The sequence below is a fragment of the Sapajus apella genome, unplaced genomic scaffold (genome assembly GCF_009761245.1).
Source record: "Sapajus apella isolate SASKATOON/1434 unplaced genomic scaffold, GSC_monkey_1.0 scaffold13, whole genome shotgun sequence".
NCBI lineage: Eukaryota > Metazoa > Chordata > Mammalia > Primates > Cebidae > Sapajus > Sapajus apella.
This window is the reverse complement of record NW_022436953.1, coordinates 16398609-16426491: the sequence shown is the minus strand read 5'-3', so window position 1 is coordinate 16426491 and position 27883 is coordinate 16398609. Positions and strand designations below refer to the sequence as shown.

At 45.1% G+C, this 27883-nt stretch overlaps 1 protein-coding gene across 44 annotated transcripts in view; it reads right to left on the bottom strand.

Moving 5' to 3' along the window:
- The window catches only part of TCF7L2 (transcription factor 7 like 2), a 214092-nt gene that overhangs the window by 64504 nt on the left and 121705 nt on the right, over window positions 1-27883 (bottom strand). For 23 of the 44 annotated variants that reach the window (XR_004269975.1, XM_032281617.1, XM_032281618.1 and 20 more), the window contains one exon: window positions 12209-12349. The exons of the other annotated variants lie outside the window; for them this stretch is intronic. Coding sequence is in view for 22 of the 23 variants with exons in the window: in XM_032281617.1 (XP_032137508.1) it covers window positions 12209-12349 (141 nt within the window). In the remaining variant the exon portion in view is untranslated. The remainder of the gene's footprint in view (window positions 1-12208; window positions 12350-27883) is intronic. 44 annotated transcript variants of the gene reach the window in all.

Here is a 27883-nt window from a genome sequence, read left to right as displayed (position 1 = left end):
GCAGTGAGATGCACATGGTCACTCAGCCAGTCAGAGGTAAAGCCAAGGTTTGAGCTCAGGCTATGGAGTGCACGCTCCTAACCATCCCATTAAACAGATGTCACAGACACCAAGTACCAAACCCGCATTCTCTCTCTCTCCTTTTTTTTTTTTTTTAAGAGGGAGTCTTGTTCAGTCGCCCAGGCTGGTGTGCAGTGGTGCGATCTCGGCTCACTGCAACCTCTGCCTCTCGGGTTCAAGTAATTCTTCTGCCTCAGTCTCCCGAGCAGCTGGGGCTACAGGTACACAACACCAAGCCCAGCTAATTTTTTTGTATTTTAGTAGAGACGGGGTTTTACCTTGTTGTCCAGGCTGGTCTCAAACTCCTGAGCTCAGGCAATCCACCTGCCTCAGCCTCCCAAGGCCACCAAGGCGTGAGCCACCGTGCCCGGCCCCTCAGTTACAACTCACTGCAGCCTCAGAACTCCTGGGCTCAAACAATTATCTTGCCTTGGCCTCCCAAATAGCTGGACTACAGGCATACACCACCATGCCTGGCTAGCTTTCTAATTTTTTGTAGAGATGGGGTCTTGCTATGTTGCCCCAGCTGGTTTCAAACTCCTGGCCTCAAGTGATCCTGGGCCTCCCAAAGCACTGAGAATATAGGCATGAACCATTATGCCCAGAAATAAGAATAACAAACTGCTTTTTTTTGAAGAGAGAGAGAGAGTCTCTCCCCGTCACCAGGCTGGAGTGCAATGGCTCAGTCTTGGCTCACCGCAATCTTCGCCTCCTGGGTTCAAACAATTCTCCTGCCTCAGCCTCCCGAGAAGCTGGGACTACAGGTGCCAGCCACCACATCCGGCTAATTTTTGTATTTTTAGTAGACACAGGTTTTCACCATGTTGGCTAGGATCGTTTTGATCTCTTGACCTCGTGATCCGCTCACCTACCCAAAGTGCTGGGGTTACGGGCGTAAGCTACCACACCTGGCCCAATTGCTACTTTTTATAGGGAGAAAACCAATCCATTGAGTAGAATGTCCTATTAAAGACTGAGAAGGATAAGATACACATTGAAGAAGGATGGAATTTCTTTTGGCTAACTTGAACCTCAATTTCAACTAAAGTGCCCTGTTCCACACAACATGAAAAAAAGAATCCACTGTCCACCTTCACTTTTACCCGACTTGTTAATCATGCCCAGAGGGTAGCAATAAGTTTAACTGCAGACAGTCATTTTTGTTAATGGAATTCTAAGCCTATCAGTTTTCAGCGGGGAGGATGAGAGAATCTTCCACTGTGTTTTTCTAAAGCAAATATTTAGTGCTTTCATCTTTTAGTGCCCTAACATGCAATCTGTCACCTAAATGAGAAAAAAAAAAATACACCTTCTCATGTGGGTGTTGGCAGAAGTGACATCATGTTTCCGACGTCAATCAGACAAATGGCAAATGCGTTCAGAGCAGAGCTGATCATTCTGCCTTCTAGAGGCAGATTCGAGAGAATTAAGACCCCACAGTGACACTTGCTGTACTTGTGGAAATAATGCCAGCACCCGCTTTCTAAAGTACCCTATCATGTCAATGAGGATACTGAAAAGCAACCTGTTTCCTGGCCTCTTTGTTCTTCTGCTAGGTTCCCAAGCTCAGGGTGCTTTGTTCAGTGTGTGGTTTTTAAAAACGAAAACCATTCTTCTCCCACCTGGAAGACATTCCTCTACAGAAACCTGTTGCCAAACAATGCGAGTTTCTTATCAGTAAAAGTCCTTCCTCTCAGCTAAGTCACGGATGACCTGACTCTTAACCGCAGGCGCTGAGAATTCCTCCAGCCTGCCAGGAGAGAGGTAGAGGGAGCGGGATGTGGGATAGGAAAGCGAGGGTATGTGCATAGAGGGCAGTTATAATGTTTTTGCTTTTTTCTGGTCCTGAAGTGACTTCAGATGCTGTAAAGCCAGGAGAGCTACAGCTGTGTTTGAGATGCCACCTCCCCACCTCTCCCCTCCCCTCTAATTTCTGCTTTCTGCCCTGGGTCACTGCTCCCACTTCTCAATTGGCTGCGATGGCAAGTCTCCAAGTAATTACAAAGACAGGAATTGGATTACACAAGAATTTACATGTGTGCGATGGCTGTTACCTTCCCCAGCAAAACGCATGGCAGAAGCATCATCTACTGTTCACTCGAGTGTGACACTCTGAGCTGGGACCTTGGAGGTCATCTCTCATTTCCCAGGAGGAGGACACACACACACAGAAGATCCCCACCACACACACAGCCCTGCATTGCGCTTTTCCCTAAGAAAGCAAAAGCTCTGAACAACAGTCAGGAAGAAGGCAACTCTGGTCTTCCCGTGCGTGTAGCAGCTCGTTCCTGAACCTGGGTGGGGAGGCACTGAGGATTGGTGCAGATGGCTCAGGTGCTCCCCTCCTGCCATTCCTGGATTCATCTAAGTAGTAGGGCAGGTGAGGACAGCCTGGGAGGACCAAGTTGGGTCAATAAAATCTACAGATCTACCATCTTCATTTTAAACGTTAGGCCCAAATCTTGAAAATCTGTCCTGACATCTGAGAAAGACTAATATAAAAAATTCAAAGCAGAACACCCCCAAAGCCATTTTCACTCTGAGGCCTATATGGTTAGCAATAATATATTTCCCTCGCTATTTCTTTCTCTGGCCACTGTTGAATTACCATGAATTTTCCTAAATCCACAAAGTGGCCCAAAGCATGCTGGGTGTACAGGCAAGAACAGCCCACATTGAAGAATGGAGAATCCAACCAAGACTTGCCAATAACTAATAAGCTGAAGACCATGGCACTACAGTTTATGTCTTACCCTAGAGACGGCCTGGAGAAACAGCAGGGCAGAAGCCCCTGATCATCAACAGAGAAAAATTAGCCCTTGAATGAATGAAGTGAATCAAGTCAGCACTAGCTATCAAACAGAGAAAATAATAAAAATAAAGCCCGCATCTCCAGTGACTATAAAAGGCAACACCAGGACACGTATGGGGAAAGGAGCTGTTCTGTAGTATCCTGACTATGGTAGTGGCAGCAATAATAGGAATTTATATTAAAATTCATAGAACTGTTAGACCAAAAGAAAAAAAGTCAACGATCATATATTTTTAAAAACCACCCCCTTTTTTTTTTTTTTGAGGTGGAGTCTCGCTCTGTCACCCAGGCTGGAGTGCAGTGGTGCAATCTCGGCTCACTGCAACCTCCGCCACCGGAGCTCAAACGATTCTGCTGCCTGAGTAGCTGGGACTACAGGCACACGTCACCACGTCCGGCTAAACTTTATGTTTTTTAGTAGAGACAAGACTTCACTGTCTTAGCCAGGATGGTCTCAAGCTTCTGACCTCTTGATTCGCCCACCTCGGCCTCTCAAAGTGCTGGGATTACAGGCATGAGCCACCGCGCTCGGCCTAAAATATAACTTTTTTATAAAAATTCCACATCTCAAAAGAAACCTGGTCCTCATACCTTAAATCAGGGGCACAGAATTGCATGCCGTGAGTGTAAATTTGAAAAACAGCTGCAAGTGACCTGACCACACAAGACACTAGTGTAGAAGGCCCCAACAGAGACGTGGAACTCGTAGATTTTGCTGTCCCAAGCAGGAAAGGTCCAAGAAGAAACAAAACATCCCCAACATATCCCTACAACACGAGGCCAGGAGCCTGTGCCAGACACTGCTGCCCTTACCCCGGAGACAGAGAAGGGGGGCAGGCAAAGGATCTAGCTTCCCTTCAGGTACAACATGTGTTTCTCCCTTTTTTGCTTTTTTTGCGACAGTCTCATTCTGTCACCCAGGCTGGAGGTCAGTGGCGTTATCTCGGCTCACAGAAACCTCCACCTCCCAGGTTCAAGCGATTATCCTGCCTCAGCCTCCTGAGTAGCTGGAATTACAGGCGTGCCACCACGCCCAGCTAATTTTTGTGTTTTTAGCAAAGACAGGATTTCACCATGTTAGCCAGGCTGGTCTCAGACTCCTGACCTCAGGCAATCTGCTGGCCTGGGCCTCCCAAAGTGCTGGGATTACAGGCATGAGCCACCACGCCCAACCATGTCATAAGCAATCGCCATAGGGTACACCTTTCTCTCTCACCTTCATATATCTTTCTCATGGGTTCTCTTGAGACAGAGTCTTACTCTGTCGCCCAGGCTGGAGAACAATGGCGCAATCTTGGCTCACTGCAACCTCCACCTCCCAGGTTCAAGCGATTCTCCTGCCTCAGTCTCCCAAGTAGCTGGAATTACAGGCACCCACCACCATGCCTCACTAATTTCTGTATTTTTAGTAGAGACAGGATTTCACCATGTTGGCCAGGCTGATCTCGAACTCCTGACCTCAGGTGATCCTCCCACCTTGGCCTCCCAAAATGCTGGGATTATAGGCATGAGCCACTGCACCTGCCTCCCCATAGATTCTTCTACAAATGGCAAGAGGAAAGAAATTTGTCCCAAGAAAGAGTTGTGACAGTCCCACACACTGGACCTCCCCCTGGTTGGTTACAAGTTGCTCCTACTTTCCAGTGGTGGGGTAACTCATTTCTCAGGAACGAGTGGACTTCTCACCTGTCACCTGGCCCCTGGCAAACCATAAGCCTTATCACAAATGCTGCCACAAACCCAGCAGGCAGGAACTGGGCTGGGCAGTAAGTGACAGAGCCTGCAGGACCCTCCCGACCGCGCTTTGTGTAGATCGAAGTCAAGCTACTGTCATCTCCCCCAGTTCTGTTTTTCTAAATAGTAAGAGGCTACTACCAGGACAGGGATGGTGACATGGAGCTCAGGCTAAGCTTGTCTGACCCAGTGACTGGTTGGGGCTGGAGCAGAAGCCGAGCAGGAGGGCCCGTGTCCAGCAGTCACTACATGCCTCCAGACCTCCCTTGACTCTTATTTCTTCTTTCTCTGGTGTCTTCGTTGCTTTGCTGTCCCCACCCTCCCCTCTGGAGAGAACTGGCTTTTCCAAAACAGAAACTTCCACTCTGAGCACTAACAGGCCTCTAATTTGGATCTTCCCAGCCAAGAGCTTTTCTCCCTGCTGCTCTGGCCTCTGAGGCTGGCTGTGAGTGTGACGTGACAAGGCCAGAATCTAAAAGGGTGTGGCGGCACCAAGGCCACCTCCTTTTTCATTTTCAGCCTCCGTAGACAAGGCCAGACATTGACCAGGAGAAGCAAATCTGGCCTCTTATGGCGCTTCCACCAAACTTAAAAAAAACAAACTGATTTTTCTTAACGCAAACCGGTTTCAAATGGCCTTTCAGACACGTGACAGAGAACGCTGAACGGGTGTGAAGTACAAGTTGAAAGATGATGGCGCTCATGGCTAAACTAGCAGTAGCTGATGCAATAAATACCTTTCCAATAAGGTCCACAGGCCAGGCCTGACAAGGAAGAATAAGAACTCAGATCTGCTACTTTGCTTGCCTACTTATCGCTGCCCTTAATAAAAATGAGTAAATTAAGTTCCAGAGTCTGGGCTGAAATATGGTTCCTCTCTGTTTCCAAATTCCAAATGTCTACCTTACTGATGTCATCGAAGGGACGGATACTTGAGAAACAGGTACGTCTACAGAGACACTGACTGATAAGCAGATAGTGTCAAAACCACCTCTGCAGTGGTGACCACTCCCCCAAGTGCTAACCACATATTCTGATATGGGGGACCCTATATGGAATGCAAAGTCTGAAGGCTCATTTACACCCTATTAAAAACTGACCTGTCACCTCACAGCATTACAAAAGGGGAGGATCCAAAACAATCAACTGTGCGGATGACATGTCACACACCAAAGGCTCAAGTCTTCTCTGTGAATGACCTTTGTCACACGGGCCGCACAGAAAATATGTGACTCACAATGAAAGGGGATAAGGAGGAAGCCACTAACATGGAGAGACATGGGCACAGCCTGCTGAGTCCTGGCGGGTGCCAAGTAAGCAAACTGAGGCTAGGATGCAGGATGCTGGGACACCCCTATGTTGCACACGGATGAGCTCTTTGCAAGACCTCCACGGAGAGTGCCTGGGCTTCCTGCTTAGTATACAAAATGAAAAGGATAGCGTTTACAGTGACATCTCTTTGCAGTCTAAGAAATGGTGATCAATGAGGGAAATGGGGCCAGAAATGATCCCCGCTTCTCTGCGTCTGTCTTCCTGGCGGCAAGCTCTGCATTTGATAAGGCAGGTGGGACTACATCGTGTTCCCTATGCACTGGGAATGTGACCTCACTGAGGCATTACAAATTCCCAGGGACACACTGCAGTGTCCATTGACACTATTGCAGCAGTTGACCAGCAGAGGAAATCTGTGAGCTCATTTAGCCTAGAAGACTTCAACAGAAAAAACCTCGGCAGATAGAGGATGTGGGGAAGGAAAAAATTAAAATAATCTGGTAGGCCCACCTGCCATTCTACCCAATGAGCATGAACTGGGGTAGAGAAGGGATGACGAGGAGTTGAATTTGCTGGCCCACTTGAGCAGAACGATCCAGGGCTATACATGCAAAGTGATGACGGGTCACGTACATCATTGGGGCATTATGGAATGTTCCGGAATCACTCACTATTTGCAACTTACACCCACTGCCACATCAGATGCAATTGCACTATAATAGTGGAACATTGTTTTTTGGGTGTTGTGTTTTTTTTGAGATAGAGTCTTGCTGGACTGGAGTGCAGTGGTGCAAACTCAGCTCAATGCAATTGCCACCTCCATGGTTCAAGCGATTCTCCTGCCTCAGCCTCCCGAGTAGCTGGGACCACACACCCAGCTAATTTTTGTATTTTTTAGTAGAGACGGGGTTTTGCCAAGGTGGCCAGGCTGGTCTCAAACTCCTGGCCTCAAGTGACCCACCTGCCCTGGCCTCTCAAAGTCATGGGATTTCAGGCGTGAGCCACTGCGTCCGGCCAATAGCTGAACTTTGGAAACAGTCTGCGTTCACTGGGTTAACAGCTAAGAACATTAAAGGGATACCTACGATTTCCAGGATGGGTAATCATTTGTAGTTTCATAAAGAGTCTTTGTGGCATACATAGGAAAGTGTTTCTGGTATAGAGAGATGTAAAATAAACAGAAAACAAGTACATGTACAGTATGATCTCCCCTAGGATTTTTTAAATCACATTTTTTAAAAGACTGCGAGGAAGTATTTCAAAATATTCACTTTGTCTTGAAGGGGTATTTTTTTCATTGTCTCATCTGCTTCTTTATATAATCAGGGGTGGGAGAGAAATGAAAATGTTTTGTTTAGCAGAATGCTTGCTAATCCAAAGTTATAATGTAGAGAATTATAAATTAGCAAATACTTCCCTTCTCTGCACTTGGTTGTGCAAATCCAGATTTTCCATACATATCACGTACGAAAACTACAGTACCCAGGAAATGAAGCAACATCTATATTTGTTTCAAATGACTAACAAGCAAAAATAAAACTTTGGCCATGATGACATGCTTTTTAGAAATCAGACATATAATAAGCCACATAGGATGTGGTCTAATAAACCCAAGAAAAGTTTCATTTCCTCTCACCAAAATGGCTAACTCCCTGTTTATGTGACTAGCTTGGCAAATTTAGCGGAGGTCTCTTCTTCCCTGAAATTTATAGATTGAGAGGTTAATAAGCAAGTAGCAGCTATAATGTGCCCCTCCTGAAAACACACACATGCGTGTGCACGCACACACACCCCCAAAATGAAATAAAAACAGGCTCAACACCAGCAAAAGGGTAGGTCAACCACAAAATCAGAAGGACGGAGTACACCAACTTGCTAATCCCCCGCCACTGATCAGGAAAAGTTTACAGAACCCCTGAAGAGGAAGGAAACAGGAATCAGGGAAGGGTTTAGACAAAGAACTTTTTAAAAGTTTGTTTGCAAGTGTTTCCGTGAAAATGGTATTGACTGAGCAATTACAGGAAAAAAAAAACACTTTCTTCTTATCTGAATGTGGTTATATGCCATGGGTCACACCCTATTATTGTCACTATTAAACATGTTAATAGCCTCAATGTAATGACTTTTTGTGGCAAGCTTTAAAATGTACATGAATAGCTAACTAGAAAGGAATGACTCATCCCTGCCCAGGTGGGTATTGACTTTCTGAGTTACGTTTACTCAGCTGGTCTACCAACCTTAATTCCCTAAAGGAAGAGATCTAAAGGGTTCGAATCCGGCTGAACTGCACAGAAAGAAAGAGAAGGGACAATTAATTTGAAATGTGGATGGGACCAAAGGTACAATTGTTGAGACTTGTAAGAACTTAGGTATCCTGAATCAAAATTTCCTCCCAACTCCTAAGAAGGCTGAGTGAAGGAAAGGATCAAACACCTTCTCCCTGAACAAGTGGAAGATGGTGGGTATCATGGCTCTGAACCATGGCCAGTAGCCATGGCCCTTGATTACCAGCAATTTTATAGCTCTCACTCTTCAGCTGTGTGATCTTAGGCATGTTGCTTTCTTTCTCTCTCTCTCTCTCTCTCTCTCTCTCTCTCTCTCTGGCTCAGTTAACTGCAAAATGGAAATAATCACAGCACCTCCCTCTTAGGGTTGCTTTCAAGGTTCGGAAAAGTTAATATAGGCGGTAGTTACAGTAGTTCCTGGATCACAGGAAGCCTGTGTTAAATGTCAAGGGATCTCTGTAGCAGTGTAGCAGTGGAACAGCTGGGGGAATATCCCATGACCACCTTCTTTTTGCAGGTGCAGGATTTGCATTGCAGAGGAGAAAAGCACCTTGCCAAAAAGTGATAGAGTGTTGGACTAGAATTTAGTTCTGATGACTAGTCATGTGATGTTCCCACCACACTCCGTAAAGCCATTTCTATCACACCCATGCTGTGGGATGTGGATTTTCAGACATCACCAAAATTCTTCCACCCTACCCCCAACCGTCCCCGGCCTCCAGACAGTCTGGCCCTGTCACCAGGCTGGAGTGCAGTGGCGCTATCTTGGCTCACTGCAACCGCTGCCTCCCAGATTCAAGCAATTCTCCTCCTCAGCCTCCCAAGTAGCTGGGATTACAGGCACGTGCCACCACGCCTGGCTAATTTTTGTGTTTTTAGTAGAGACGGGGTTTCACCATGTTGGCCAGGCTGGTCTCAAACTCCTGATCTCATGATCTGCCCACCTTGGCCTCCCAAAGTGCTGGGATTACAGGTGTGAGCCACCGTGCCTGGCCACCATCAAAATTCTTTAAGTAGGTACTAGGAATGTTACATGTGAATTTCCATGGAAACCTACAGGGAACACATAACTGAGCTACTCCAGCAGCAGCTGGCCCATTGCAAGGACGCACCATCAGGATGTGATTCCTCAAGTATCTTTTTTGTTTTGTTTTGTTTTGTTTGTAGAAAGTGACTTATTTAAATAGACAAACAGGAGAAGGAGAGGGAAATAGCTAGCTCTTACACTGAGTGAAAAGGGTTACCAGAGGAAGAAAAACAGGCAAAGAACACTCTCCTCACACTGAGTGAGAGATCCAGGAGAGGAAAGACAGCTTCCACACTGGGTGGAAGGGGACAGAGAGAGATGCAGTTTAGAAGGGGAAGACAGGCTTCCATGAGTGTGTGTGGAAGGGGATCAAGTATCTTACTAATTGCCTGCACCAGTCTGAGCCCACCAGCTCTTTCACCAACCCCTTTATTTTATTTTTCTTTTTGAGACAGAGTCTGGCCCTGTCACCAGGCTGGAGTGCAGTGGCGCAATCTCGGCTCACTGCAACTTCCAACTTCCTGGTTCAAGCTATTCCCTTGCCTCAACCTCCCAAGTAGCTGGGATTACAGGCATGTGCCACCATGCCCAGCTAATTTTTTTTTTTTTTTTTGTATTTTTAATAGAGACGGGGTTTTACCATGTTGGCCAGGATGGTCTTGATCTCCTGACCTCATGATCTGTAGGCCTTGGCCTCCCAAAGTGCTGGGATTACAGGCATGAGCCACCGTGCCGGTCAAGCAACCCCTTTATATACAGCCTATATGTGAACCTTTATCACTGATGGAGAAATTAAAGCACAGATCAGTCAGGTAACATGCCCACGTTGGCATAGCCTGTAAGTGGCATCTTTGTATCTCACCTATTCACAGTTTACAGATTTTATATGGCATCCTGGAAACGTGGCATTTTGGCACATCCCTGGGAGATGTTTCTGGGTTCTGAGGACAAGGCTGAGAAATGCTCAGTCACTGGCGCCAGGGATCTAATCAGCTCCTGCGGATCATGAGTTATAAGGAAGAAACCCAGTCTTTCTGTTTCGTTTTCCTCATACTTAAAATGGGTGCCTGGTTCCTTTATCTACCTCCTGCCGCCAACCAAAGATTAATGAGTTACCATGTGCCAGGCTCTGATGGAAGAATAGCTATGTTCATATCATCTTATCACAGTCAGAATGAACAGCTATGTTTATTAAAAGCTGAACCAATGAGAGGCTACTAAAAAAAGCACCAGGCCATGGCTAATGCAGAGAAAAGGAGGCCTCCCTGCTCTGTCAGACCCAGGCCAGTTAAAGGGCATGTTCCTTATAGACGCGGACAGCAGCTCCAGGTAATCGAGACACAGGCATGGCCCAAGAACATGCATGATCAGAGGAATGCATGCAAGGAAGCAAAAAGTCCGAAAGACTCCAGAAACATCTTCAGTTTTATGCACATCTGGCTACCAGGGAATAGTTAGACCAGAGGATTTCCACTTTAGTTCATGAAGTTACTAAAGAGAATTAAGCACATGTTACAGTGTCAAAAGTGCTCCTAGAATTAAAAATAGAAAGAAATTGCAAAACATGTTATAATCCCAATTTTGTGAAACATTTTTAAGGTCTGTGCACATGAATGATTAGACATTTGAAAATACATCCAAATATTAAGAGATTATCGGCCAGATATGGTGGCTTACACCCGTAATCCAAGCACTTTGGGAGGCCAAGGCAGGCGGATCACTTGAGGACAGAAGTTCGAGACCAGCCTGGCCAACATGTTGAAATCCCATCTCTACTAAAAATACAAAAATTAGCCTGGTATGGTGGCGGGTGCCTGTAATCCCAGCTACTTGGGAGGATGAGGCAGGAGAATTGCTTGAATCCGGGAAGTGGAGGTCACAGTGAGTCAAGATCAAACCACTGCACTCCAGCCTGGGCAACAGAGCAAGACTCCATCTCAAAAAAAAAAAAAAAAAAAGGAGAAATATTACCAATAGATAATAAGAGTATAGGTATTTATATTTTCTTTATATGTTTTTACAGTTTCTAGTTCTCCTATATGGCTATTTATCACTTCCCACACCAGAACAAACTTTTAAAGATGATTTATTCCACACTTTTTGTCTCCAACAGCAAGACTTATGTACATATGTATTACTCCATGTCTCCGCCTGCTGGAGGCACTGCTTTCTGTTCCTGAGGCCCTGACACACAGCACATCACCCAGTAGGTATACAATAAATGTTTTTAAAGACATAGGCTTTATTAAATGGTTCATAAAGATTCACTTTTACTTTTCTTAAAGCTAGCATTAGTACTAAATCATTTGCTGTTTAAATTTAAGAGTCTGAAAATTTTTAATCTGCATTGACTTTTGCTTTTCTGAACATAAAAGCATGTTCTAGATGGTCTTTTTTCTTTAGGACTACTAATTTGAAGAGAACTGTCACTCCCAAGCACTGAGCAGTGTGGGGTATTGACGTTGTATTGAATTATTTAAAGGAAATTAACAATGCTTCCTGTCCTTGAAGAGCAACATCTGCGAGAAAAGCCATTCACGGCTGCCTCCGGTAGGTATTGTCGAGGCCAAGTAGGCATTTTCCAGCACCCTGGATTTTAAAAGAAAATTTTCAAGTTCTAAATGACTAGTAATGAAGGCAAAGTTGAGGTGGTAACTTCTCCACTGCAATCTGTGTAGCGTCCCAGGAGACACTTCCTGGGGCCAAGTTTAATGGGATAAGGTTGTGCTCAATTTCATGGAAGTTACGTGTGGTACTGGATCACGGGAAATCAGGCATCCTGGAGTCAAGGGAGCACCACCCTCCACCCTCTCCTTGTAAACAGGTATTTTTATGGCTATGATATCCCTATCAGTGGTCAGCACACCCAGACATCATGGCACCCGAAATGACAGTGACCCGACAAGAATTCAGGGATCGCAGTGGAAGGGCCCTGCCCTAGAGAGAGGTCATCTTTGGATGGGTGGCTTCATTTCAGAGCTAGCTCATCTCATACCGTCATTCTGCTCCGAGACCTACCTCAATACACCAGGGCTCCCCAACTTTTTGTAAGGAGTGGCTCCTTTTCATGTCCCTGAAGACTTGAGTGCTGACAGTGAAGTCTGAGGGGGGGTAGAAGTGCTGACAGTCATGTCCCTGAGTGCAGCAAGGGAGGGGGCTCTGCTGCCAGGAAGAAAGGGGAACAGAGTAAGGCTCGGGAGTGAGGGGGACACGTCACCAAGGCACACACAGCCCCCAGCCTTCCTTTCTACTCTAACCCACATTTCTATAGAAGCTCCAAGCAAGAGGGATTACAGTTCCCAGCACGAATCAGAACGCTCCCATTTTCCTGCCATCCAGCTCAGGGTCCCTTCTAGGAGCATCTGAAATGCAACCTTCTCTGGGCAGCCTTCCTGCTGTGCATTCCCACCCCTACCCACCTAATGGGCATGGCCTCTCCCTCCTCTGAGCCTCTCGAGAACCAGCTAGCTAGCATTTTCTCTCTCAACTTACCTTACTGAATCTATTAGTTATGTGAAATTGCTGGTATTTCTGTCCTACAAAAATTCAATTATATATGGTTGCACTTAATACTAATACTTCAACTGCTTGGGGAGCTGATCTTTTTTTGGTTGTTGTTAAAGAGATGGGGTCAGGCCGGGCGCGGTGGCTCAAGCCTGTAATCCCAGCACTTTGGGAGGCCGAGGCGGGTGGATCACGAGGTCAAGAGATCAAGACCATCCTGGTCAATATGGTGAAACCCCGTCTCTACTAAAAATACAAAAAATTAGCTGGGCATGGTGGTGCGTGCCTGTAATCCCAGCTACTCAGGAGGCTGAGGCAGGAGAATTGCCTGAACCCAGGAGGCGGAGGTTGCGGTGAGCCGAGATCGCGCCATTGCACTCCAGCCTGGGTAACATGAGTGAAACTCAAATTACCAAAAAAAAAAAAAAAAAAAAAAAAAAAAAAAAAAGAGAGATGGGGTCTTGCTGTGTTGCCCAGACTGGACTTAAACTCCTAGGCTCAAGCAATCCTTCTGTCTTAGCCTCCCAAATAGCTAAGACTACAGGTGCACGAAAAGACCAGCTCATCTTTTCGTTTTTTTGTGGAGACAGAATCTTGCCACATTGCTCAGGCTCGTCTTGAACTCCTGGGCTCAGGTGATCCTCCTACCTCGGCCTCCAAAGTGTTGAGATCTTTGCCTGGCTGATCTGTCCTCATTCATACCTTAACACCTTTTCCTCTGCCAGATGACAGTCTTTTGAGAAAGGCAACTATACTACCAATCCTGGACCCCTGGGAAGATCCAGCAGCACGCACCTTGGGTGCTCAAGAAATATGTGTTAATTTGAATTTCAAACCCTATCACAATACCTGCTACAGTTTACTGACAGCCTACTCTGTCTGGGGCCCTAGACAGGAGTGTGCCTCTTATTCCATTAATCCTCACACCTATTATGAGGTGGGTAGTATCATGCCCGTTTCACAGAGGAGGAAACTGACTCAGAGACGGTAAGGAGCATGCCCAAGGTCACACAGCTGGTAAATGGCAGAGGGAGAATATGGATCAGGTCCCAGTCAACTCACGCAGGTGCCTGCTGTAGAGACCCACTGGCCTGTCTATGGCTCAGTCAACAGGGAAGAGAATTTAGGGCTGTAAAAAACAACTTGGGGTCCAAGAAGGGTGATTTCACAATGAAGAAATATTATTCTACTTTTCTAAAAAAAAGAGAAATGGCTATGCCCTTTATGTTCATTGTAAAAAGTTTTACATGGAGAAAAATTCCATGAAGAATATTTTCACGTAATTTGTTCAGGACTAAGAATAAGAGATTGTTTTTACATTCACTATCACAATAGACTTAGTGGGTATGGAAGACTCTGGAAAATAGGAAATTGATATAAATAAAGGACAAATGTATACAACAGCAGTCACATCTTTAGAGCAATGTACATGGTTACCATGGTACATGGGGTAGTGCCATGGGCCCCAAGTTTATCCAGATGGATTAAAACCATCCACAGGCAAAGTGAGCTCCCAAAATGAGAGGGAGCCACACACTGTTCCATAACTGGAGCTACTCCAGGGCCCAGGATGGCTGCAGCTGACCCTGTCTGGACTTTGAGAGCCACCAACTAACTTCCAGAAGCTGAAAGATCTGCCCCCAGAAAGGGCAGCAGAGCACCAGAGGAAGTACTTGTTTCTCCACCCCTGAAGGTCTAAGGTCTGCCTTAGACCTTATGCAGAAAATGCTTCCCACTCTGCATTTCTTCACCGTGCTCATTTGTAAACAGCAGCGTGAGTCATTAGGCAAGCATGAGTCCATCTGAGAGATCAGCCCAGTTTTACAGCTAAGGCTATCCTATTCAGTCCAGCCACAGCAGTGACTCACCTTACTGCCTTCAACCAAAGGTGACTTGGTTAGCCCTCCCATTGTTTCTAGAAAGAACCCAGCAACACGAGGGTTTAATCCAAGTCTGCTTGCTTTATTTTCTAACACAATGCTGAGAGCCAAGAGGCAGAGTTCCTAAGGCAAGTGCCCCAGAGAAGGTGTTGGGAAAGAAATGCAACCCTGCTTGTCACAGACCACGTGGTCTTTTTTATCTTCCATGGGCATTTCCTCATGGCCTTCACTCTTAGAGGAAATTTTGCCTTATGGAAATGTTAAACACGCACACAACCTCTCTGTACAGATCTATGTATTCTTCCATGCCTGGGAACCTCAGAGCCAAATTTCCAGTTCACGTCCAGCACTGCACTGCCGGCTTTGAACTTGGTGGAATTAACCTTACTCTAACATTATTCCCCACCTTATCTTAGCAGGCTACCCTGCTTTCCATTTTATGTGGCCCAAAGGAGGTTTACTACCCCCTTAAGATCACTCTTCCCCACCCCCCACCGGCTTTCTTCTTTAATGTTCATAATTATTTTCATAATTATTTGTTTTCAATCCTGTTACAGAATACAAAGTCTTAATAAACAACTTCCAGTTTTAGGAGGTGGGAGATATCTTATTAAAAATTCAAATGTATATACAACTACAAAATCTTTTTATATCATGAGAAAATAACTACAGTTGATTTTTCTTTCCTTTTGAATCTTTCTTTTAAAAACAAACAAACTCTTCAAAAAATCCTAAAGACCAGGAAAGAAACATCTGCTGAGTTTTCTACTCAGTGTCCATTCATGATTTTTCTGGTAACAATACTGTCAGTTACTTAGGGGGCACCCTCCGACTCTAGAGCCATGTAGTTTAGTGGAGTGTACCCCACACCAGCTTCAGAAGTAGGAAAGTTCACACAGTACAATCACCCAGCACAGTGCAACCCCTTCCCATAGACACAGGTTCAGAATCAAGGTCACAGACTTGTAGGGAAAGTAAGATCTCTCCGGACTTGAATAAGCCTCTATGCAGTAAAACCAACTGGGAGGCTAGCAGAGCCCAGAACTAGAAGGAGATGGTTCTAATATATGGGCCCCTGGATCCAGCCATGCCTGATGTGTGATCACTCTGAACTTTTCAGTTATGGATCAATATATTCATTTTGCTCAGGCTAGTCTGAACTGGGTTTGAGAAAAGAGAGAGGAATTCACACTCAAGCAGTCCTCACCAGACTGGCCTCCGTAATTGTCCATCTGCGAATCAAGGGAGGATGTGGGAAAAATTGGAGTTGTTACAGGATAAAAGTATATGAAGGCCTTGTGAGTTTCATGCTCCTGACACAATGAGTGGGCTGTTACAAGGCAAGGTAATGAAGTAGGCATTTGGTGCTTCTTGAAAGAAGGAAGCAGGTGGCCAATCTCTGCAGAAAGGAGAGGAGGACCTTCAGCCACCACCCACCTTCTGGAATTGCCCCAAGGGCCCTCCTTCACCCCTAGTGTTCCTGTCAATACCACTGGCAGCACTGAGCTATTTCACATCGTGCTGGGCTCCATAAATGCACTGGATCCAGAAAGAAGCAGCCACAGATGCTAAACAGCACTAAAACCTCCCTCGTGGCTTTCTCCAGAAACACTGCCTGCTTGTGACAGAGGACCTCAAGAGGTGTGCTTCTTCAAGTCAAGTGATGAGGCTGGATCACGTCGAGAGAGAAGGTAGACAGACAGGGCTGGGTTTGAGTCTCACTGGTGGCTCAGCCCCTGATGACAGTGTGTGCTAAGCTGATCTGAACACAGCCACATGGATCAAGAATCAAGGCGTGCCACCGATAAAGTCATAGTAATATTTGTGTATTCTACCATTTTGCTTCTTTATGAGCTTACTGCCCTACTCCACAACTAGCTGGGTAATATTCAAATGCTAATGCAATCAAATAAAACCTAATAAGTCAGAAAACACTAATGGCTCTGCCATGAAACATCTAAAAATGAACAAATACAGAAGGAGGTGAAAAGCATTTGGAAAACAAAACCCCCCAAAAATACAAAGGCCTCCAGAGATAAAAATTTTGTATGACATAGTATCACTCAGGGCTGGGTACAGTGGCTCACACCTACAATCCCAGCACTTTCAGAGGCAAAGGCTGGAGGACCACTTGAGTTCAGGAGTTCAAGACCAGACTAGGCAACATAGCAAGACCTCATCTCTACTAAAAATTAAAAAAAAAAAAAAAATTAGCCAGATGCAGTGGTGCCGGCCTGTAGTCCCAGCTACTCAGAAGGCTAAGGTGAAAGGACTGCTTAAGCCCGGAAGATCAAGGTTGTATGAGCCATGATTGTGTCCCTGTACTCCAGCCTGGCTGCCAGAGGGACACCTGAATAAAAAAAATAGAAAGGCGTCATTCAGAGTCAAACCAGCCAACAAATGCTGACTGTCAGAAAAATCGGAACCAACCTCACAGGCAGGAAGAAAAATGCAAGAGCTTTACATTGTGCCTCAGAAAACTTTGGTGTGGTCATTAATTTTATGTCTCTATTTATTTTAGAGACAGTGTCACTTTGTCACCCAGGCTGGAGTGGAGGGGTGCAATCTCGGCTCACTGCAACCTCCGCCTCTCATGTTCAGGTGATTCTAGTGACTCAGCCTCCCAAGTAGCTGGGAATACAGGCGTGTGCCACCACACTCAGCTAATTTTTGTATTTTTTGGTAGAGGCGAGGTTTCGTCACATTGGCCAGGCTGGTCTCTAACTCCTGGCCTCAAGTGATCCGCCCACCTCAGCCTCCCACAGTGCTGGGATTACAGGTGTGAGCCACCATGCCTAGCCTTATGTTTCACTTTGACTAAGTCACAGGGTATCCAGATATTTGGTTATACATTATTCTGGATGTTTCTCTGAGGATCTCTTGGATAAGTTTAACATTCACTGAGAAAAAAAGATGGCCCTCCTTGATGTGAGCAGGCCTTAGTCAATCAGTTGAAGGCCCGAACAGAATACAAGGCTGATCTTCCTCCAAATAAGGGTGCATCCTCCTGAGTAACTGCGTTCGGACTTGAACTAAAGCAGCATCTCTTTCTGGGCTCAAGCCTACCGGCCTTCAAACGGGAATTACACCATCAGCTCTACCAGTCCTCCAGCCTTCAGACTCAGACTAGCGCTTCACCATGAACTCTCCTGGGTCTCCAGCTTCCCAGCGACAGATCATGACACCTGATGATGCAGGTTATAGAATTCCATGACTGGGTGAGCCAGTTCCTTATTGCAAATCTCTGTACATAAACACATACAACCTATCGATTTTGTGTCTCTGGAGAACTCTGACAAATGCATGTGGATTCAGATTTTCATATATTTTCTCCTCCACAGCAAGAGGGAATGGATTTGGGGGGTCTCAGAAAGATCAGAATTTTAAAATGAAATTAGTCTTAGAAATCATCTAATCTAATTCTTTATGATTTTCTTTAAATCTCCAGGTCTAGATGTAAAAGGGCCTAGCTAGCACCACACAGCTAAAACAGAGCTGAAACTAAAGCCTAGATTTTTAAAGAGTAAGAGAGTTCAAGGTTCTATGCATAAATAGAAGAATTTTCTTTTGGAAATGCCGCATCTTTGGAAGAATAAGAAATCCACTTAAAAGAAGGATCCTGCTAAGGACCATTCCACTAAAAAAGCAAAGGCGTAAACTGACAATTACTAGAAACTGGTGAGAAGGTAACATCCTCATATTTCTTACCACTTATTCACACACAAGGATGCCAAAAAACTAACAGCAACCCTCCAACCAACCAACCAACCAACCCCACATCCACACATGTCACCTTGGAGAGAGAGAGGTAAGGTCTTTACAGGTCACACTGATCCAGCTTTATGCGCCATCAATAATTCTCACCTCTGAAGGTGAGGTGACTTTGATGGGAACTAATTACATCTGAAATTCATTGTCAACTTACTGCAAAGGCAAAGAAACTGCAATCAGGACTCCAGATAAGCTTCCATTTCATCACTCAAGACAAGCCCAGTTCCTTCTCAGATGGGGATACCATCACTGATGTGGTAAATGCATGCAATACTTTTTTCTCATTTTTTTTTTTTTAATGTGAGCATGTGTGAGTGGCAAAGTGTGATTATGTGCCCACACACACACGCACACTTCTGTGTGCGTGTGTGTGTGTGTGTATCAGTACTTGTGGAGGGCAATGTTCTAGAGTCAGGAATGATAAGTCCAGGTCACACACGGCACCTCCCTCTTCGCTTACCACCATACCACACAGTCACTCTGCTCAGAGTTGGCACGAGCTGAAACGTAATCAACCTCTCTGCACTGAAGGGATGCAGAAACCAAGTCTACCTCAGCCCTCAAAGGCCTCACCTGAGAAAAAGACAAGGCTCCAAACAGAAAGCAAAACAGAACGAGCATAGAAAGAGGCCACCTTTTCACATACCTTTACAAAGCTCTGCTCAGCCCTCCTCAACCTCAGCACAGATAAAAACATGGGGCCTCAGTGTCACTGACACTGCCACCCTCCCTCTAAGTAGCGGTACTCTCTGAGGTCCTGGGGCTCAGCTTGACACGGCACATGAGGGTGCTGGCTGCTGGATGACTTCTAAGGGCCGTGCCCACCTCCAACAAACTCCACTTACACACTCCACTTCTGTATGGCCAGTGGAACACAGAGGGGCGGCTTCGTCAGGGCCTTGACTCTCTATGTACAGAAGCAATGTGCCTCAATTTCTGGACATAAGAGGGAAATTTATTGAAATAAGTCATATTCAAGGAGAAAAGGCTGCATGCATGCATGCACATGTGTACACACACACACACACACACACACACGTGAAGATTTTTTTTACTGAATAAAAGTTCTATCTGACCAAGAAAAAGTATTTTAGGAATATGGCATTGTGACTAGGAATTTGCAGCATCATTTCAAAAGGTGCTTTTGAAACAAACTTTTGTCAACTGTTTCTTTTTTCCTGTGGGGGGGAAGTGTACCTATCAAATACTGAGAAGATATACTTTTCTCATTATTGTATCATAAACAATAAAAGGAAAATGGGTAAAAAAAATAATTTTTTTCAAGTCTGGAATAAAGTTTTTAAAAAAGTTATCTGGGTAATTCTTAATAAAGGAGACATTTTTATTTTTTAACCGTATTGATACTAAATTACTTTTATACATGAAGGTAAAGCCTTACAGGGATAAAAGGTAGTAAGGAGAAGTGGTTAACCTTAACATTATCCAAACTTGAGACATTAACCACGGCATGCACATGCGCGCGCGCGCACACACACACACACACACACAGGTGGTGGCTCACACCTGTAATCCCAGCACTTTGGGAGGTCAAGGCAGGCAGATCAGTTGAGGTCAGGAGTTCAAGACCAGCCTAGCCAACATGGTAAAACCCTGTGTCTACTAAAAACAGAAAAATTAGCCAGGTGTGGTGGCAGGCACCCGTAATCCCACTTACTCAGGAGGCTGAGGCAGGAGAATTGCTTGAACTCAGAGGGTGGAGGTTGCAGTGAGCTGAGATTACACCACTGCACTCCAGCCTAGGAGACAGAGCAAGACTCCATCTCAAAAAATTAATAATAATGAAGTTCAGGCTGGACGCCGTGGCTCATGTCTGTAATCCCAGCACTTTAGGAGACCGAGGCAGGTGGATCACCTGAGGTCGGGAGTTCAAGACCAACCTGACCAACACAGAAAAACCCTGTCTCTACTAAAAATACCAAAAAAAAAAAAAAAAAAAAATTTAGCTGGGTGTGGTGGTGCGCACTGTAGTCCCAGCTACTCGGGAGGCTGAGGCAGAATTGCTTGAACCCGGAAGGCAGAGGTTGCAGTGAGCCGAAATTCAGCCATTGCCTTCCTGCCTGGGCACCAAGAGCGAAACTCTGTCTCAAAACAAAAACAAAACGAAAAAAAAGGAAATTCAAACAGACCTGACTAACATTAAATCATGTCGTTTTGAAGGCACACCTGATTCCGAGGACATCCATGCACTAGCCTACACCAGCGTATCACTCCCATTTTTTTCCTGCAACAGGGATGAGGTTGGCTGTGAGCTAAGGCAGGTGGAAAACGAAGCTTCTCCTTGCAACCTTCATATCCATTATTTCTGTATGCAACTGAGCAAGTCTCTGTCCTTAACCGTATAATCTTTCCAGACAAGTCAACAGCGAGCCAGCATGAAAAACCACACTCATCAATGACTGAGAGAATAGGAGGTGATTTCACATGTTCAAGCATAACACAGAAGCCCATCCACCTTACTCAGCAATGACTGGCTGTGGAAGAACATTAAGCAGAAGCTCGGGTCCAAGCAGCACAGGCTAGAGAAAGCTTTGTGAATCTAGCTAATGAAGTCAGCATTATACTGTATTTACGAGATTCTTGCTAAAGGGACACTCCTTCTCTGAAGCAGCCTTTGGGACGTAGCATTGGTATGTGTTGTGTACTATGAGCATCACTGGGCAGAATCGAGGGCCAAAAGGGAGAAGGGGATCTTATCAGGACTTGTGATGTGTACTAGGCAATCCTCTCTTTAAAAGTCCACATATCTCCTACAAAAAGAAAGTAAGCAGCCTAAAATGGGACTGAGAAGTCAAGACAACATAGGGACTAGGTGTGTTGGGGGATCTGGCTACCACTCAGGAAACTTAGTTGGTTTTGCTCTGAAAAAGAAAGCAGTGTGGCTAAACAGCACCCTCCTCCCCTTTCAATGGGAATCAAATGTTTTAAAATGTAAATGACAGGTTCCTGAAACACCCCTGGAATTTCTCCTGGAAATGCTTTCATAATTCACATCTCGTTAGCCACAGGAACCCCAATTACATATCCTCCTTTCTCATTTCCACTAACCAATTATTAGCATTAGATAATAACATACTATTTTCTGCTAATATGTTTCCTGACAACATCAAACTCCAGAGGGTCTTCACGATGCAATAACTGAATAATTGTGCAAACGGGGGCTCATTTATGAGAAAATGTTATTTAAACCTTCTCGGGTGTTTATGAAAACAAACCATGTTGGTTAAGAGACACCATAAACACTAAATTGCATTAAAATGTATGAAACTGAATGAAATGAAAATGAAAAGTTCTTTTCAGGCATTATGAAAGGAGAAATCCCAATGGGAGCATATAAAGATATAAATATTCAAGCACAATGCATTCCCACAGGCAGGATCAACGTGACACCGCCTTGTTCAGAATGGGAACACACAAGGAAACTTGGAAAAAGGCTTGCCAGCCCCATTCACTGGCAACCTTAGTTCCAAAATGATACTTGCCCCAATGTATGAATTCCAGAAAGAATCACACTGCCACAAATCTGACAGCTTAGGCAGTCACCTCTGTGTCATAGAGTATATATCAGGGGTACCCACAATGGCTTCTGCTTGGCCTATGGAGATATGGCAGCTGCCTTGTAATGTAATGTATTTGGGGTTTCTCAGCTTGAAAAGAAGAGGTGAAGTTTTCATGGCATAAGGGGTGTGGAATCTGCCATGAATTATCTCCTGTGCCCCCCAAAACTTTGGTTTTCATCTAACTCCAGACATTTATAATTTTATTAGTAAATATCATGCTAATGAGGACTTTTGAGAAGGGGGAAAACCCTAAATTGTGTGTGCATGTATGGGGGGGGGTGTGGTGTGTCTGTGGTACGTGTGTGTGTACAGAGGCAGAGACAGTAGGCACGTAAGTTGCAGGGGTCAACCTCATCTTGCTCCCTTTTCTTCTCACCATAAAAGGATAGGGGCCAAGCACAGTGCTCACACCTGTAATCCCAGCATGGTGGGGGGAAGTGGGGGGGCAAATCATCTAAGGTCAGGAGTTCAAGACCAGCCTGGCCAACATAGTGAAACAACATCTCTACTAAAACTACAAAAATTAGCCGGGTGTGGTGGTACACACCCATAATGACAGCTACTTGGGTAACTGAGGCACAAGAATCACTTGACCTGAGAGGCGGAGGTTGCAGTGAGTGAGCTGAGATTGCACCAATGCACTCCAGCCTGGGCGACAGAGCAAGACTTTGTCTCAAAAAAAAAAAAAAAAGATGGGCCCACCTGCCGGAATAAGCATAATAGGGCCAATATTTTTGTATTCAGATAGCTCTGAGACAACACTCAGTTTTAGGGCTCTCTCTGAAAGATTGTTGAGGGTTCCCCCTGCTCTGGGAAGTGACAGACATCTTCATATGTCTAACATGCACAGCCAATAAAGAAAAAATTCAGGTTTTCCTTGAAAACTTTCTCCTGAAAACACCTAAGGGACATTAATGCCAAAAACAGCCCTGCAGGGTGGTGATCAGAACAGATGATGAAGCTGCTGGCCCAGGCTGGATCTCCTGAGCAGAGCAGCTCCGCCTGTGGTTGCAATGACCTGGAGGAAGGCAAGAGTCAGTGTTGCAAATCAGGACAAAACAAATTTTCCTATCTTCAGAGCATCAATGTGCCCGGGCTTCTTAATATTTACGACAGGTAAAACCACCACCAAAACAGTAACAAATTTAAAAACCAAATCCAAAACCAAATGACTCTCCAGGCTGCCAAGGGCATCATCTGATCAGAATTTGCTGTGGCTGGCCCAGCGCGGTGGCTCACGCCTATAATCCCAGCACCTTGGGAGGCCAAGATGAGGGGATCACTTAAGGTCAGGAGCTCGAGACCAGCCTGGCCAACCCCATCTCTACTAAAAATACAAAAATTAGCCAGGTGTTGTGGCAGGCACCTGTAATCCCAGCTACTCAGGAGGCTAAGGCAGGAGAATCACTTGAACCTAGGAGGTGGAGGCTGCAGTGAGCTGAGATCGCACCACTGCACTCCAGCCTGGATGACAGAGTAAAATTCCATCTGAAAAAAATAGAATCTGCTGTTGCTATCTGACTGATCCCTGCAGCTTCCAGGATTACCACCAGAGTGAAAAATGAAGATAAGGCAGATAGCACCTATCAGCCACTGGAGAGAACATCTTAATCCTTAGCCCACCTACAGAAAGAGCAACAGACTGGGTATGGAGGCTCATGCCTGCAATTCCAGCACTTTGAGAGGCTGAGGGAGAAGGATCCCTTGAGGCCAAGAATTCAAGACCAGCCTGGGCAACATAGTGAGAACCCACCTCTGCCAAAAAAAAAAAAAAATTTAATAGTTAGGTATGGTGGCACAGGCCTGTAGTCCCAGCTATCACTTGATCCCAGGAGGTCAAGGCAGCAGTGAGCTGTGATTGGGCCACTGCTCTTCAGCCTGGGTGACAAAGTGACATCATGCCTCAAAAAAATAAAAAAAGCAACAGTAACTAGAAAGTCACTAGTTGTATTGATTAAAAAAGTCCTCAGTGCTTCAGGGAGACCATGAATTCTAAAGTTATCTTTATCCAATCTCTGGTTCCAGGTAGTCTGCTGAGGTGCATATTTGCCGAAGTGTGTGGACCACTCATAGACATGGTCATCTTTACCCTGAAACAGTCCTTACCATAGGAACACTTAACTTGCAATAAAAGGAACGGGATCATTTGGAAAATTAAAGCAAATATGAACTAGCTTAATATTTTTTTTTAATTCTGAAGCTTATCGTCAACTGATGAATGTATCAAAAAAAAAATGTGGTCTATCCATATAACAGAATATTATTCAGCCACAAAAGGCTGAGGTGTGAGGTGGCTCATGCCTGTAATCCCAGCACTTTGGGAGGCCAAGACAGGTGAATCACTTGAGATCAAGAGTTCAAGACCAGCCTGGCCAACGTGGTAAAATCCCATCTCTGCTAAAAATGCAAAAATAAAATTAGCTGGGGGTGGTGGTGTGAGCTTGTAGTCCCAGCTACTCGAGAGGCTGAGGCAGATGAATCACCTGAACCTGGGAGGCAGAGGTTGCAGTGAGCCGAGATCATGCCACTGTACTCCAGCCTGGGTGACAGAGCAAGGCTCCATCTCAAAAACAGGAAAAAAACAAAACAAAACAAATGATGTCCTGATACCTGCAGTAACATGGATGAACCTTGAAAACATTTAAGTAAAAGAAGTAATCACAAAGGACCACAAATGTTATGATTTCATGTATATGCCTCATGTCCAAACAGGCAAATCCATAGAAACAGTAGATTGATGGTTGCCTTGGGCACAGGGGAGAAGGCAGAGTAGGGGAAATGGGGAGTGAGAGCTAATGGGTACAGTTTCTTCTGGGAGTGAGGAAAATCTTCTACAATGGGGATAATAGTTGCATAGTTCTGTAAATATGAGAAACCACTGAATTGCATATTTTAAATGGGTAAACTGCATGGTATATGACTCAACATATTTTTTAATTCTGGAGTTTAAACTGGCATAATTGCCACTATCTTATCTCTGTGTAACTGCTTTGTATTTTAATTCTGCGTATGTTTTATTGGAAAAGAATACACAACTCTGGGAAACAGGCAGGATAAGAATTATTATTCCCATTTTACAGGAAGCAGAGGTCCAGAGGGCTTCTGTTTTCTTTCCACTGGCTGGCTGAGTTTCTGCAGGACTCAGGAAGAGTATAAATTATGTTGGAAGAAGGGGGGCCACGGGTCTTAGCACCCCAAATCAGGCAGGGATGATAACCAGCTCTTGCCAGATGTCTAGAAATGTTACGTAGGTGGATCATACAGACATGCTACTACTAAACAAAACACATTGAAAGTGGCAGGTGGATTACTGAAATGCAATTCTTAATAGCATGAAATTCAGGTGAAACAATTTAGCTAAAATGCAGGGGACCGGGAAGAGTCACCTCTTTAGTTGATATTGGTGGGGTGAAAATACACCCAATTAGATGTGTCCATATAATTTTCACATCAAACATCCTGTGCTCCTGAAGGCAACTAATGGCACAGCTTGCTATGGATTTTCCCAAGTTTTCAAGAGCAGTGACAGCCCTCTTCAACAAAGCCACTTAACATAACACAAGGTTAAAGTGGGAACTGCAAACACTTGCTTTTCTTAATTTACACCTTTCATTTACTTCCCCAGAAATGTCATGAAGGAGCCAAGGAATTTCTGATGTACTGTCAATAGATGGTTCCTCTCAAGAACAGCATTTAGAAAGCAAAATGTGAATAATCCTAGAAGGTAATCTGGAGCTATACTTAAGAAAAAAAAAAAAAAAACAGCATTTTGGTAGAAGCAAGGTGATTTTGGTGTGGGTCTCTCACTTTGAAAAAAAAAAAAAATACAAGGTCAGGTGTGGTGTTTCATGCGTGTAATCCCAGCACTTTGGGAAGCCAAGGCAAGAGGATCACTTGAGGCCAGGAGTTCGAAATCAGCCTAGGCAACATAGGAAGACACTGTCTCTACAAAAAAATAAAAAAGTTAGCCAGGCGTGGTGGTGCACACCTATCATTCCAGCTGAGGCTGGAGGATCACTTAAGCTCAGGAGTTTGAGGTTGCAGTGAGCTATGATTATGCCAGTGTATTCTAGCCTAGGTGGCAGAGCAAGATCCTGTCCTTTTTTTTTGAAATGGAGTCTCGCTCTGTTGCCCAGGCTGGAGTGCAGTGGTGCAATCTCAGCTCACTTTAACCTTTGCCTCCCAGGTTCAAGCGATTCTCCTCCTGCCTCAGCCTCCCCAATAGCCGGGATTACAGGTTCGTGCCACCACGCCTGGCTAATTTTTGTATTTTTAGTAGAAACAAGGTTTCACCATGTTGGTCAGGCTAGTCTGGAACTCCTGACCTCAGGTGATCCAACTGCCTCAGCCTCCCAGAGTGCTAGGCTTACAGGCCTGGGTACAAGACCCTGTCTTTTTTTTTCTTTTTCCTTTTTTTTAAAAAAAAAAGGCTGGCCCAGTGGCTCATGCCTGTAATCCCAGCAGTTTGGCAGTCCGAGGCGAGTGGATCACGAAGTCAAGAAATCAAGACCATCCTGGCCAACATAGTGAAACCCCAACTCTACTAAAAATACAAAAGTTAGGCCGGGCGCGGTGGCTCAAGCCTGTAATCCCAGCACTTTGGGAGGCCGAGGCGGGTGGATCACGAGGTCAAGGGATCGAGACCATCCTGGTCAACATGGTGAAACCCCGTCTCTACTAAAACTACAAAAAATTAGCTGGGCATGGTGGCGTGTGCCTGTAGTCCCAGCTACTCAGGAGGCTGAGGCAGGAGAATTGCTTGAACCCAGGAGGCGGAGGTTGCGGTGAGCCGAGGTAAAGGCAACTGGCCTGAAAATTCTCCTATGGCATGGAGATCCCAGCTTTAAAGGGTATTTGGATCACTGCAGTAGCCAGCAGCAACATTAAAACCATCCATCCCATTCAAATCCAAATACTCAACAGAGACTAGGAAACCCAGCAAAATACGGTGCTGGTGTCAACGTGTCACAAGCCCTCCAGTGATAAGTGTGCAGCCGTCAGCAGTGTGCTAAGGTCCCCCACAGTCCTACAACTCTCTTAAGTGTCCCTAATATTAATAAATGTATGAAGAGACAGGATTGGCATTAGCAAGATTAATGTGTCTAAAGAGGTGGAAGGAGGGGTTCCCACATGTTTACGTCTTGTTAAAATCACACAGTTTTAGTAATCTGCTAATCTTAATAGATAGCGCAGTCACTTAAGAAAACTCTAGGCCAGGTACGGTGGCTCACACCTGTAATCCCAGCACTTTGTGAGGCTGAAACAGGCAGATCACAAGGTCAGGAGTTCAAGATCAGCTTGGCCAGCATGCTGAAACCCCGTCTCTACCAAAAAAAAAAAAAAAAAAAAATACAAAAATTAGCCAGGCGTGGTGGCATGTGCTTGTAATCCCAGCTACTTGGGGAGGCTGAGGTAGGAGAATCGCTTGACCCTGGGAGGTGGAGGTTGCAGTGAGCCAAGATCACGCCACTGCACACCAGCCTGGATGACAAAGACCCTGTCAAAAAAAAAAAAAAAAAAAAAAAAAAACGGAAAGAAAGAAGAAAACAAAACAAAACAAAACTCTAACTACCCCCTTTCTGGACGAGGGGTAGAATAGTGTAGACTAATGGTAGCAAATTGGCAAAACAATGATATTTTTATCTCTGATCTCCTTAAATAAAGAATCCAAATAATAAAGAGTCTATCTAATTCATAAATCCGGAATGTTCTGCATAAAGTGAGTCCAAGTATCTAAAAGATCCAAGATGACATCTGTGCTCCAGGACGAAAGGTGCCAGCATCAACACCCTGGCTGACCTTTGGTGTGTTACTCAGCCTGCAACCGCCCCAGAAACCACCCAGAGGTGACCAGCTACAGCCAGCTCACCAGCGGCCGACACCAGAGTCAACAGCAGCACCGGATGCGGGACGGACAAACCCCAGACTCAGCGCACGACCCTGGTGCCTCTCTTACGGAG